Below are 13673 nucleotides of genomic sequence, written 5' to 3'. Positions count from 1 at the left end.
TCTCATCTTGAATGGTAGTTTTTTTTTTTTCCCCCCCGTCACTTCTTTTTACATAAAATGTTGAAGATATTTAGGACTGCAAGAGAGGTTTCAACTTATGTCACTGTATTGCTTTTCAAAGATCTGATGATATGAATAAATCTCAGAGCACAAAGTAAAGTTTTCATGATGGTGCCGTTGTGTTACATACAGCCGTATAAATCTACAAACACATTAAAAAAAAAAGTGTTTTGTTTTATTTTATTAACAAACATTCCCTTAGAGCCTTTAAATGTATGAGTTTGATCATAGCCTACATGATATTTTTTTTTTTCAGCAGGGCACAATCAAGAAATGAACTCACACAATGCTTATGGGACATACTGACCAAAGGAAAGTACTTACAATGTGGAAAAGCCCTGCTTCTTCTCTGGATTTCTCCTGTTTCCTGACTCACAATCTGTCTCATCTATAAATTCTTCCTCTGTCCTCTCTAGGTGTACTTCTTTATCATCTATCTTCACGCTCTCGCCTTCTCTTTTCCTCTCTTTCTGCAAGTCCACTCTCTCCTTTCCCTCGCTCCTTTCCCTGCTTCGAACCTGGACATGATTGGTCCGATTAGACTCCAGCTCGACAAACACGCTCTTGTCCTTAGGTATATGCACCATACTCTCCGTCTCTCCTTCAATAGGGCACTGGGACCTGTGGCCAGGCATAAGGCTCCTTGTAAAGGACACCCTTGGATGCTGCCTGGCAGTAGATAACAGATTAAAACCAGGGGATTTGAATGTGGTATTTACAGTTGTCTCTGCAGAGCAAGGGAAGGGTGTTCTGCTGGTCCTTGCTGAGGACCAAACAGTGACTGGAGTCTGTGATTTGGGTGTGATTACCCCGGCTCGAAACGGCGGGGTTGCTGATGCAGTCTCGTTGATTTTAGAAGTGATATGGAATGGAGTTCGATTGAGAGTCCTAGTGTCAGTGGGGAGTCCAAGGCTCTGGCGCCACTTGATTGACTCCGAGCGGGAATGAGCAACGCTGGGACTCAAAACTGGCCGAACTCTCTCCAGCTGTGGGGTGACATCCTGAACTTCGCCTTTTATAACTAAGGGTCTTCGTTGCTCGGACCTGGCAGCCCCTGCCCCGTCTGCTGGCTCAAGAAGACTGGAACTGCAGGACTGGACTGGGGTCAGGCGTGATTGTGCGCCGACAGTCGAGATCTCTGGTGGCGCTGGAGGTGACAGTTTACTCGGAGGAGATTGTCCGGAGAGGGGACAGATGCTTTTTCTTGGAATTTCAGCCAGCTGATTTTCCTGTTTAATGTCTTCATGCTGAGGTGGGGTACAAGCTTCGCCAGCGCCGTTTCTCGGTACGTCTTCATCTTTACTTTTCTCTGCGGTTGAAACTTTAGCCTTCTCAGCCAAAAACTTTCGAATCTCTTGCTCAATGCTGTCATCGCTGTCTACAGAACTGCTATCTTCCTTTATCTGAAGGGCAGTCTGAGTATTGTGCAGCACTGCGCCGCCTCGACACTCGGTTCCTTTCAACTTCTCTGGATCACCTTCATGCATATTGTGCTCATCACCGTGACTAGTTTGCTTATGTTGTGAAATGCTTATTTTACTGAACCCACACTTGTCTTTTATGTCATCCTTACTCTTTTGTACCTTTTTCAAAGCACTGCGCTTGCAAATAGGATTGGGTTTGAACTTTTTGGCTTGTAAAGCATTTCCCAGCAGTGGTTCTTCATCCTTGAGGCACTTCCTTGATTTGCGTTTTATGTCTCTAGTTTTTTTCTTTGACTTCTTTTTTGTCTTCAGCAGGTCTTTTATAGCCGTGTCAAGGTCTTCATCACTGTCAAGTGAACTGCTTTTGTCTCCACTTTGCTCTGTCTTGTGTAATCCAGCTATCGGGTGCACTCGACTTCCCTGGGGAAACACCGATGGGCCTGATTCGTTTCCATGCTCAGGTGGAGGTTTAGGGACTGTTGCTTCGACATTTTGATCCGTCCCCGACATGTTGGAAATGCTACATTTTCCTTCTCTGTGTTTCCTTCTCTGTGTCAAAGACAATCTGTGAGGTTTCTTTGGGGTCGCAACTTGTTTTGTTTTCGCATCCTCTGGGTCATTAACACTGGGAGGCTCCTGGGTCGTAGCAGAGCTGGGTGACTGTTTGTGCATTTGGGCCTTCTGCTCAAGAAATTTCCTGATTTCCAGCTCAATCCCGTCTTCACTATCAATGGAGCTGCCATCGCTTTCTTCATCTGGGCAGCTGTTCGGAAGGGAAGGCTGCAAGGAAGATTCGGCGGGGGCACAACTGCTGAGGCCAACACTAGGGTGGAAGGCCCCGGGCATAACAGTTTTTGAAATGTCCAGTATCGCCTCAGCACACATGAGCTCCGCTGTTGTATTAGCCTTCGGCGGGGCAGGTGTAGGGGCAGGTTGCTCTTTAAAATTCTCTACTTTAAACAAAAGCAATCCGTTTCCTTTACTCTTCGGACTGTCTGAAAAAGTGCTCTTGGGTATGAAAACAGACGAGGGAGGCGGGTGAACAGATTTAACTCCTTTCTCTGTTCTGGACTTTTTCTTCCTCGGTTTGAGTTTCTTCATATTTTCCGTGCTCGTACTGCCAACAGTGTGTATTAATGACTTACTAAAGGGCTTCTGCTTGAGCAAGAATGGTTTCGGGACAGTCCTCTCTTTTAGTTGCTCAAGCTGGTAGCTGCGAATAGCTTCCTCAATCCCATCATCACTAGTGGAGTCAGACTCCTCTTGGCATGCATGCGGATTAAAAGCTTCCCTTTTATTCTGCTGCTCCTTTTTCTCTAACTGGTATCTTTGAATGGCCTCCTCGATGCCGTCATCGCTACTGGAATCATTTGTTTCATCTTCCTCCATCTTAACTGTGACCGGGCATTTCACTTTGTTGAAGAGGCTGATTGGTTTAGAGGTGCTCTTTGTCTGCTCTTTGGGCAAGACTAAACTTTTCACTTCAGTCATTGTACCTTTATTAAAAACAGATTTCTTTGCGTTGTCATCTAGACAGGCCTTGTTTTTGATGTACTTCTTTAGAGGAACAACAGCCGGTGTTGTGGCAATCTCAGCTTTGACACTTTTTGGAAACTGGTTACTGGCAATCAAACATGTATTGCTGTCAGAGTTCTGCTTGGAAACTTCGGGAACAGGTGGGTTTATCCTGGGAATTTTGGATGATTGGAGAAAGTTGAAGCACGGTTCCACCTTTCGTTTGTGATCATCCTTTTCCTTCAGGTATTCCAGTATCGCCTCCTCAATTCCTCTGTCCACAGAATCATCGCTGTCAGAGTCACTGCTCAGGTGACTGACTGGGAAGGAAACATCTGCCTGTTGGGTTTCAGTGGGACCTTTAGTTTTGGACTTGGCCCCCATGTAAGAACCCATTGCAGCCTTGCAGACCTGATGACCGTCCTGTCCTGACAGCACATTTGCCTCGATCTCGTCGCCCATCTCGAGTGAGGACTGGGTACTCCTAAGGCTCTCTATGATCATCTGGACCTTGTCTGAGATAGGTGTGCCTCTGGTGGACAACTCGGTGTCGGAGTCATTGAAGCAGATTGGAAGGCTATAGCCTCCAGGTGGGCCACATGTTCTCCATTCTGTTTGCGTCGCTGCGACAGGAGGTACATTCATCAAGTACATTCTAGTGAAGTAAGGTGAGGTCCTCGACCATTGGAGAGCAGCTGCCTCCGATCACAATCACATCGTTCAATCTGAGGAGGAAACAGAAAGAGAGAAACAGTGACAGGAAAGTCAAACTTAAAATTTTGCAACTGTGTACAGATATCTTGAATTGGCAATTCATTAGGGACATTTGGCAGACAACAACTATTTTGACAACTATAAAACACACCTTCAGACAAACTAAATGGAGGTTTGAGATTTCGAGTAGGATATTTCAACCTCTGATGTTGACTGGAACACAGCGGGATAATGGATGGGCGAATAGTCTTAAATTTTTAAAATAAACATAACCGGCTTGAAGATGGGTTGTGCGTGTAGGGGGGGAGAAAACTGCACAGATGTGTATACATTCAGTTGCTTATTTTGTGCCAAGCTATGTACATGTATGTCACACATCTGTCAAGACTTAATAAACATTTTTGTGAGAAAAAAAACCCAAACATAATCAAACATTTTTGACAGATTCTCCTTAATTGTGACCACAATATGTTCTGAGTGTGATAGTTTCCTGCTGAAAACTACATTTGTCAGGGCTGTCTGTTGGTGAAAATATGTAGTGTGCTCTGTAATTATGAAATTACACCCGTTTCCGCCTCACAATAAGCTAAAAACAACATTTCTGTATGTATATCAATCGACTCATCCACCCAGCTGTATTTCATACTGCTTGCCTAATTTTACCAACAGTCCAAGTTGATGACTGAGTTTTTATCGATCAACTGATCAATTTAGCAACTAATCTTCAGTGTAAAATGCTTATAATTTAATCTAACAATCACGATCAAGGGGATAATATTTCCCCTCGATGTACATAAATATAGTCATCTTCCAGTAAATCTCTGACTCTCCTTCACTTGCCCTACAGTCTATCAGGATCAATATTGTGAGATATTTGCAAATCAGTATACAGATCTTTGCTCATATCAAAACATCCTGGAGAAGAGGAATCGTCAGTGCTCTGCTACCATCCTGTGGAGGAGCTCCATGTGACAACATTAGCACTCACGCAGGCTGCGTGTTATTATGTAAAATGAATTGGCGTTGCATGGAGAGTTTCTTTTCATCTTAGCGGCGCATGAGTTATTGCTTATTTATGGAGGACTTTGTGAATTTCTGGGAGGCTTGAGATGACCGTGTGTACTGTATGTCTGAAGCTTCCTAACACTGAAAGCCTGATGGTGGCTGGCCAGCTTTTGTCAGAGCTCCTCGCCCAGTTTTGATGCCATTTACCATAAAAATCCCACAAACTTGCTCAAGTCAGCAACTGCAAGTCAAATTTCTCAGTTATACACAAGAAGTGCATCAGAGCGCAACTCTGCAAAACAAAAAGTGAAAGAAGGCGGGAGATGTTGGAAGGCAGAGTTAAAGAACAGTCTATCAGGATGAGAGGAAGAATGCGCTTTTATTATGGTTCTGACAAATTATGACAAATAACCTCTGGTCTTTCAGCTACAGCCAAACCCTTTGGAGTGTGCCAAAAGACACAGAGCCAAGTTAACCTGCCAGGGCTAAAATAATCTGTGGGATCCCTTTCTTTTCTTGCTTTAAGTCAATTTTCAGTGCATTTATTTTCTTTTAATGACGCACTAGTTAAGTTAAATGGCAACAGAAATATTTAAAAGTATTTTAAAAAATGAGGATTTTGACATCCGTCAAGACAAGGCTTTAAATAAGGTTAAAGGGCAGGTGTCACCTCATTTAATATGGTGCATATTACAAAACAAGTGTGCAATTAATCGAATTTCCCCAAAGTAATTCCCACATGCTGAACCCGGGGCTTTTGGGACCCCTGAGAGTTTGGGGCCCGTTGGCAGTTGTCCAATTTGCCCGAGTTAGTAATGCAGCCTTGGGGTTGCCCTGAAGCTGTGATTGAGTGTGAAATGCATTTTATTCCAGCACAAATACCAAGAAATAAAAAGAATATTCCACTCCGTCCTGACATATACTGACTTTGCACAGAATATTATTTAGACTATTAGGCTCAAGATTACAGCGTACACAAACCCTTCTTGTATAATTAACTTCCTCTAATCTTTTGTGGACTGAGCTACGCTTCCGAAACATAATTCATACCCAGATTAATTCCCAAATCAAGTTGTTGCTCTACTTAACTTTATAATAATTGCTAAATAAACAATTTTTCCCCCTCAGGAGCCGATGGAACCAACTATAATTCCTGTTCAGGTCCCCAGACCCCATTGCATTTATTTGAGATCAACAGATATCAATGAACTGAGTCTGACAGGTTTCAAAGGAAACACTGTGTCCACAAATTAGTAAATTACACCCTTAGTACTGTTAATTATTAATGGCTAGGTATTGTAGGAGTAGGAACAGAAGCTATGGCTGTTGTTCATAGTCCCCACAGTGTCTGTGGCGAGCTGGCAGCTGATGTGCCCACTAATTACTGTATCAATTACCCCAAATTAACGGTGTTAAATTATTATGTTTATCCATTTGGTTCATGTCCCCTGACACCGTTTGTGTCATTCAGTTTTTAATGCTACCTTCAATATGATTTTAAACCATCCATGACACACAGCTTGGACTGTGCACACATTCAGTAATCCAACACAGAATGAAAACTTTAAAACTGTCATGGCACAGTTCAGACACTGGTGGAAAAAAGTGTTCAGATCTTTCATGTGAGTGAAGCTGCAATAACAGATTTTAATATTCCATCACAAGCCCTGCACTGAAGTCTTTCCTAAAGTAGAAGTACATAGTTTTATTAGCTAAATGTACTTACGTTATAAAGGATGCATGATTTAGATTTTTCCAGCTAGTACCGATAACTACTATAATCTCACTGCTGATACTGATGAAATAAACAATCATTTTTAGATGTCTGCACTCTAAAAAGAAGCCCTTAACCTGTAGTTTATGCACATCTGAAGGGAAATAAAGTATTTTCCATAAATAAGATTTGATGCTGGGCTCTTCTTTGTCTCTGAGTGTATTGGTGGAGCACAAACTAACTTTCGAGGTGCGAACAGCCTCCAACTGTATCAAACATTGTAAATGCTGCTTGTAAAGTCAATAAAAGTAATTTTATGACTTTTTTGGGGGCCGATACCGATTAATAGAAATCAAGGAGACCGATAATTGGGATCGATATGCATTTGCAGTAAAATTAAACTCATTTCAAACATGTTCTGCTACTTTGTAATTCCTCTCGACTACGCTTATTATGTGATGCATTTAGTAACATGAAAGACTCAGATTATCTTGTTGTTTAGGCACGTTACCAATCAGATACTGTGTGAGAGGATGTTGCATCACAGACAAAGTAGCACATATTTGTTAGCAATCTCACAGAAAAATTGCTAGATATATATATAAAAAAAAAAAAAAAAGGAAAATGCTGAATAAAGGCCCCAATAATCAGCCAGGTCGAACCCTACTTGGTATCATACTCTCCATTTATCAGCAAGAATTTCACCACTACCAATAAAAAGCTGTTAGTCGAAAGTTCCCAATATCAGGCATTGATTTATTGATCTGCTGTATATTATGCATCCCTATAAATTAACATAAAGTGGGCCTACTTCTTATGCAGGAAGGATGTCGACTGTCTGTCATATTATCATATATTATCTTATTGGATTGTTATTACTGATGCATCAATGTGTAAACTTTGAATGTTGTAACTAATCTGACCACATGTCATCTGATCACAGGCCTTTAAGATGTTTTAACTGGAAATACTCTGGTACTTAATAAAATGTAATGTGTTACTTTAAGTCACTGGGGACACATGTGGCCTAATACATGTCTAATTCTGCCTTTAAAAAGCTGCATTTCACATCAGTTCAGCTTAATTTGCAAGACTGCACCTGCCAGACTCGGTGGATATTGGTCCACCTGGTCCCATGATGACTATGAGGCTGCACAAACCTTCAAAAAAAAAAAACAACAGCCCCTCCATGAACCAGCAGCATGCTCTCGGACGCTAACCCCATCCGAGGGAGTCGCTATGCGGGCGTCTCTGCTTAGCTTACCCGCCCCTTGCATGTAAATCCTCCAGCTCGGTATGCAGCCTGCAGGGGGGGACGAGCAACCCCCCGAACCACAGCCTGACAACCAGCACCACCACCACCATCAACCCTCGACCCTGGACGTCTCTTCCTCACTGATTACCCCCTGCAAAACCTCGCAGCAACGTGCGAACAAACTACAGGAAACCACCAAAGACGCCCCGCAGAAAACGCCGCCGAGAAGCTCCACGAAATGGAGCTAAAAAACAAAACAAAAAACAAAACAAAAAACACCGAAGCACACGGCGGACGAACGCCAACTTTGTCTGACAAAATCATGTGTTGTACAGAGAAAGTTTGACCAGGTCGTGCCAAAGATTTTCCTTGCATTTCTCTGTCTTACATAACCAAAACGTTCCCGTTCCCAGACCCCCTTTTTCCTGGTTTGCAACATAGCAGCAGGAAAAAAAAAAAGAAAAAAAAAAAGAAAAACCGCGGCTGTCCCCGTGAGCCTCTAGCGGCGCGGACAGCACCGATGCCCGGCGTACAGCGGTAGGAGACTCCGCAGAGCAACCATGTTTTCTCGGTACCGGCCACGGTTCGTCAAAACCCACCGTATTCGACCAATAACACGGCTGGACGTTGGGGAATACCAGCCAGAGCTCGAATATGACACATTTACGGGTTAAAAATCGAGGGATAGATCCGAGAAATCGAGCGAAACAGCGGAGGGATAACCGTTACTGGTCGCCGACTTGAAAGGCACAGGCGGGCCTCCCGGCTGCTGCAGCCCCGGCATTTTCTCCGGCAAAGAAAGCCTTTGTATCGAGCCACAGCTCGCCCTCTTAGCCTCGGCTATCTTTTTTTTTGTGGTCTTTCTCTTTCTTCCTTTCTTTCTTTCCTAGCTTACATCCAAGCAAGACAACAACAGCCCACAAGTTGAACTCACCTGACACGAAGCGACCGCGACACAAGTGTGTGTTCATCATCGCTGCGTTGTTGTTTTCTTTCTTTCTTTCTGTCTTTTTTTTTTTTTTAGAAAGAAAAGAGGAGAGATTTTGTACGAGTCGTCGTGGAGATGTTTCAGCGTCCGTCACCAGCTCTCCCTCTCCCTCTCCGTCTCTCTCTCTCTCTCTCACACACACATACACACCGCCTGAAGCTCGGCTGCCCGTCGAAGTCCCCCCTCCTCCGCTCCGACGACCGGGCGGACCAGCTTCCTTAAAGCCCGGAGTCCAGCGAGCAGCACGGGATCCCTTTCAAATCCGGCGTCAGGGTTTTTTTTTTTTTTTTTTTACGGTAAACATCCACGTTTACACCTAAAAACTAAATTTTCATTTTATTTATTTTTTTTAAATTCACAAATCGCTTTAATACGTGTATTTAATGTGCATTATTATTATTATTATTATTATTATTATTATTATTATTATTATTATTATTAATAATAATAATAGTCAAATTAAAATCCCTTTTTAAAAAAAAAAATTTTTTTTGATAGTATCCTAGAGGACTTAGCGACACTTTAACCGTCACCCGCCTTCTTATGAGAAAGTTTTATCTCCCAGGAGAACAGTCTGATTACTGAGACAACTCCCAGTGTGCTCCACACTGATAGCTTTATATGTTTTGGGGGGGGTAAAAATCCTGCATATTATTCTGCTAAGAATACAATTCCCATCCTGTATTAAATCAATTTAAAATCTACACATTTTTTTAATGTCGCCCTAATTCACAGTGGTGAACCCTAGCTGAGAAATGGACGTGAATGCAAAAGTGATGAAGTTTCCTGGAACTTGAATGCTATTTTAATGATTTCATTGTCTGGAATCAAGTTAAAAACACACTGCATACAGATTATTGAGTTGTTCAAGTGTGTTTTGGAAGTGTAATTGCTCTTTGCTCCCCTCTGTTGCCTCTGTGGGCTTCCGACGGCATCCTCTGTCGAATCGAGTGAGGAAAAACTCGCCATATTGCAAAATAAACCCTTTTAATGGGGGGGGGGGAAACCTTCACAAGAGGAGGGATCATTCTTCCAGGATGGACAGACTTGCAACAGATGTCACATGTACCAGTATATGACACAGATTATGTAATATATATGTATATAAAATGATTGGATCCCTGGATAACCAAGTTATTGCCTGAGCCACATGACCTACTCTGCACTGCGGTGACAGAAGAGCAATTATACCTCTAAAACAGACCCAAACATCTCATTACTACCTTTGTGGTGTGTTTTTAATTTGATTCAGGACAGTGATGTCATTAAAATACCATTCAGGATCCAGGAAACTTGATAATTTTTTGCCTTCACGTCATATTCTACGATACGATATACGATACATGGGCCTGCGATCAATATGAGACGATATTGTATGCCAATTTAACACAAGTTAACATTGTCCTGCTTCCCTCAGCAAAACATAAATGTCACTGAAAATAATCTCTTTGACCAATTTTTGAATTAAATCGCCAGAAGTAAGACGCCAGTGTTAGACTATAAACATATGACACTTGAGGCCTTGCTTCACAATTACTATACATGTTTTCTGTAAATTGATAAATCTACAAGTTGTAAAGTCAGAGTTAGAATAGTTTGTAACTAAAGTCGGCCTGTGGAGACGGACTAGAGAGCAGACGAGTCTCCGTGTTCGCTGCGATCATGTTTAACGTCCTCGACAACGTCTGTAGTTTAGCCAGTTGCTAGCCAGTTGTTAGCGGCTGAAACGTAAGCGCTTTATTATCAAATTGTGGGACATTCAGTGGTGTATATTTTATGTTGCGGAACAAAACCTGTAAATATCCACACACCTTATTTCAGCCATTTAATCATAGACTTTGAGACGAGGGAAGCCGATTTGCTAAAATGCCAAGTGATTTCTAGGTTTTAGGACTACAAACTACTCCACTGTATTTTGGTGAATGGATATCCGCTGAAGTTAGCGCGCTAACCTGCTAGCGAAGGTCCGACCTCGCTGCCAGCTAATGACCGCTAACTGCACAGCATACTGAGCTAACTCGCTAACTGCAGTTACAGTCTGGTGAAACGCTGCCCCCTGTTTGTTTGGAGGACTCTTTTTTTGGTGGCCAACTCTCACATATTGAACCTTTAAGTCAATACAATACTGTTTTGGTGGGTTGTTCTACAACATGGGGGTTAGGCACCTTCTTGCAAAGAGGTATATTGAGGTAAATAAGATACTAATGTAGTGCGAGAGACCCTGCCAGCCCTCAGCTTCAACAAAACTGATGCAAAAAGACAGCAGATCCAGGACAAATTGCATTTATCTACACCGGGATTTAAAACCTTCACTTCACTTGACATTTAGAAAGTCTCCAGTGATGCACTGTTTTCTTTTGTACCGTACAAAATGGCTCTTGAGCTGAAAGATTACCTGTTTACATGAATCATTTGAATCTCTGTGGATACACATAAATCCAGATTTTATTGCTTCCCCTTAAAGTTTCCAAACTGTCACAAGTTTAGGATTCATCGCTTTTTCTTGAGACAACAGCAGAGCTGAATGAACTCATCTCACATCCGACACACCGGATCATTGACTGAACACTCCTCTCACTCTCTTTTCTGTCCCATTAACCCTGAAAGTGATTAATGGACGCTCATCTTGCTTTATAGTCCTGAATTATGTTCAGTATCTTGGCTTGTGAAGAGAGAATATTCTTGTCAAGGAGATATGTGTGATACTAAACAGGACCAGCAAATGTCGCCCCTCGTCTTTTCTCATCTTGCTGTTTATTCAGGTTTTGGACATTAACTTTCAGCCAAAATCTTCCTGAATAGATGTCTTTGGGATTCCAAAACAGGAGTAACAAAAAATAGAGATGTTGTAATACATTGTTTTAGATTGGAAATGGCCTCGTGGTCATAAAACATGTTGCAATACAATATGAAATATATATTCGATAAATTGTACACGTTGATTGTATTGTACATGGTATTTAACATTGAATAAAGCAAAAAGTGAACGAAAATATCCATTTAAGTCCTATTAGTTGATATTTTTACTAGTTTTTGAGGCATTTTCGAGAGAATATATGTAAACTGTGACACACCTCATTTTGTTTTATCTATATCACAGTTTTGTCGTCATGCTGTTGTGCTATTACCAGCGCCGCACCTGTTGGCACCGTTTTTTTTAAATCAGCCCTCAAAGTTCGCAGTGCAAACCGTGACCATACAGGAGCTCCGAGCCTTGTTCTGTTCTCACAGTTTGGTTGGTTACTTTTCTTCTGTCAGTTAGTGGAATGTAATGTTCATATTTTAATCAGTCTTTCCCTTATTATTTGTGGCATTTATGAGGTATCGTATGTCTGCGCTGAGGTTTATGACGCTGCAAAAGCAACTAACGATTATTTCACCGTCACATCACTTGTAACTTATTTTTCTGACCGATCAGTTCATGGTGTAGACTATCAAATGTCAAGAATCATAAAAAGACCGAGGTCTGGACTTCAAAATACAGATTAATTAATTAATTAATTTATTTATTTTAATACTTTATTTATAGTTTACACGTTTTTAAGACAATGACAGGACATACAAGAGAGGAAACAAACAACACAGACACCAAAAAAAAAAAAAAAAAAAAAAAAAGAGAGAGGGGGGCTGCCAGACCATTCACAAATCAGAAATCGCAATATCCATATATCCCTGTCTCAAGAGCAAGGTAAAGTGCCTGAATAAGTTACTCCAGACCAACACTGTACTACATAGTTATATAGCCAGATAAGTCCCTGTGGTTGTCAGGTGATGTGACAGTGTGCCAAAAAAGGTCCCCATGTTTTCTGAAATCGATTTTGTGCGTTGGGTTTATGCATACAAAGTTTTTCCATCTGTATAACAGACAGCATTTCTCTCAACCAGTGGGCAAAACAAGGTGGAGTGGTGGACTTCCAGGTCAGGAGAATAAGCTTCCTAGCCACCACCATTCCTGTCCGCCAAGCCATCTGCACATTGCGTGGTAGATGAGTAGTTGTTACAGAGCATCCAAAGATGGCCAGGTCGTGGTTAGGCTGAATGTCCGTGGAATACGCTAGTGACAGCCACTCAAAGATTGCAGTCCAAAAACTATGCAGAGTTGGGCAGAACCAGAATAAATGCGCTAGTGATCCCTCAGCTGAAGAACACTTGTCACATACAGGAGACACCGATGGGAAGATGCGGTTTAGCTTTGTTTTTGAACAGTGTAATCTATGAATCACCTTATATTGAATTAGCCTGTAGCGGGAATTGATAGAGCAGGAATGGACCTGAGACATTGCCTCCTCCCAGAACTCTTGTGATATCTCTGAGTTCAGGTCGCTGGCCCAAGCATCCCTAATATGATCTGAGGGAATTGCAGTGGTAAAGCATGTCACAAACTTCGACACCAGCTGCTTTGAGTCCGGAGGGAGCAAGAGATTTTCAAGAAAGGGATGAGTGGTAGGAGTGGATTCAAACTGTGGGCAATTTTCCTTAACATAGTGTCTGACTTGGAGGTATCAAAAGAAATGGGAATTTGGAAGATTGAACTTAGTCCGTAAATCAGTAAAAGATGCAAATTTGCCGTCAATGTACAGATCTAAAAATGTTTTAATACCCCTCTCCCTCCAGACCCCAAACACCCCGTCCAGCAGTCCAGGCTTGAATGAATGATTCTGACATATTGGAGCATGAATGGAAACATTGGGAATCTGGCAGGCCACCTTTATCTGATCTAATATTCGCAGAGAATGCTTTAGGGTAAAATTTTGTCTAATTGACTTGTCTATCGGGGCAGAACCAGAAAAGAGAAGGGCAGGAAGTGAGAGGTCTCTGGCCGCAGAGGCTTCCAGTTGTAACCACAAGGGGCTCCCATCAATCAGTCCCCCCCCACCTTTCCAATAGGTAAGAGCCCTGGAGTTAGCCGCCCAATAGTAGTGTTTAAAAATAGGGAGACCAAGGCCACCCTTGTCAAGAGGTTTGTGTAGGTGAGCCTTGGCTATCCTGTGTGATTTG

At 42.2% G+C, this 13673-nt stretch overlaps 1 protein-coding gene across 1 annotated transcript; it reads right to left on the bottom strand.

The window, feature by feature from the left end:
* Positions 1-380: 380 nt before the first annotated feature.
* ppp1r26 (protein phosphatase 1, regulatory subunit 26) lies at positions 381-8900 on the bottom strand. Its single transcript, XM_037116362.1, has 2 exons — positions 8622-8900; positions 381-3724 (listed from the first exon to the last, which is right to left on the bottom strand). The coding sequence occupies exon 2, from the start codon at positions 3651-3653 to the stop codon at positions 381-383; it is 3273 nt and encodes a 1090-aa protein (XP_036972257.1). The 5' UTR covers positions 3654-3724; positions 8622-8900.
* Between the last annotated feature and the right edge of the window lie 4773 nt (positions 8901-13673).

The sequence above is a fragment of the Acanthopagrus latus genome, chromosome 12 (assembly GCF_904848185.1).
Source record: "Acanthopagrus latus isolate v.2019 chromosome 12, fAcaLat1.1, whole genome shotgun sequence".
Classification (NCBI taxonomy): Eukaryota; Metazoa; Chordata; class Actinopteri; order Spariformes; family Sparidae; genus Acanthopagrus; species Acanthopagrus latus.
The sequence above is the reverse complement of the archived record's forward strand: the minus strand, read 5'-3'. Positions and strand labels throughout refer to the sequence as shown.

Coding starts and splice junctions, on each gene's coding strand:
- ppp1r26 (XM_037116362.1), bottom strand. CDS start 3,653: ATGTACTTGATGAATGTACCTCCTGTCGCAGCGACGCAAACAGAATGG.